The sequence below is a fragment of the Phalaenopsis equestris genome, unplaced genomic scaffold, assembly GCF_001263595.1.
Source record: "Phalaenopsis equestris unplaced genomic scaffold, ASM126359v1 Scaffold231353, whole genome shotgun sequence".
Classification (NCBI taxonomy): domain Eukaryota; kingdom Viridiplantae; phylum Streptophyta; class Magnoliopsida; order Asparagales; family Orchidaceae; genus Phalaenopsis; species Phalaenopsis equestris.
In genome coordinates this window covers 1-522 of record NW_018249323.1, presented here as the reverse complement: position 1 = coordinate 522, position 522 = coordinate 1, and the positions used below count along the sequence as shown (strand labels likewise).

At 49.8% G+C, this 522-nt stretch overlaps 1 protein-coding gene across 1 annotated transcript; it reads right to left on the bottom strand.

The window, feature by feature from the left end:
- Positions 1 to 6: 6 nt before the first annotated feature.
- Positions 7 to 517, bottom strand: LOC110038123 (60S ribosomal protein L27a-3-like; the record flags this gene model as incomplete). The annotated part of the gene is made up of 1 exon (XM_020742892.1): positions 7 to 517. A coding segment is annotated over one exon (387 nt), but the record flags the coding sequence as incomplete, so codon positions are not given.
- Positions 518 to 522: the final 5 nt, after the last annotated feature.

Below are 522 nucleotides of genomic sequence, written 5' to 3'. Positions count from 1 at the left end.
ATCGAGCAAGGCATAAAACTGACAATTCATCAAGCAACTAAAGGAAATAACCTAGACATAAAAACCAAAAGATAAAACAGAACAAAGACCTCAGGGCTCCCCAGAGAAGCTAGATTTTCTCCAGATCCAATCAAGCCGTGAGTAGCACAGCTCCCCCGTTAGCCTTAATCTTCTTCTCAGCAGTCTTCGAGATTAGTTTAGCCTTCACAACAACGGGCTGCGACGCAGGAAGCATTCCTTTGCCGAGTACCTTGAAATATCCGAACTGTGTGACGTCAATCAAAGGCGCTTTGCCGCCTGGCGCCGCGACTGCAGCGGCCTTAACTTCTTCAGGCACGAGAGACCAGAGGCGATCGATGTTGACAGTGGGGCAATAAAACTTGTTACGGAGGCGATGGAAATATCTCATACCAACCTTGCCAAAGTAACCAGGATGGTACTTGTCGAAGAGGATTCGATGGTGGTGCATACCGCCGGCGTTTCCGCGACCGCCGGGATGCTTACGGTGCTTTCCGATACGGC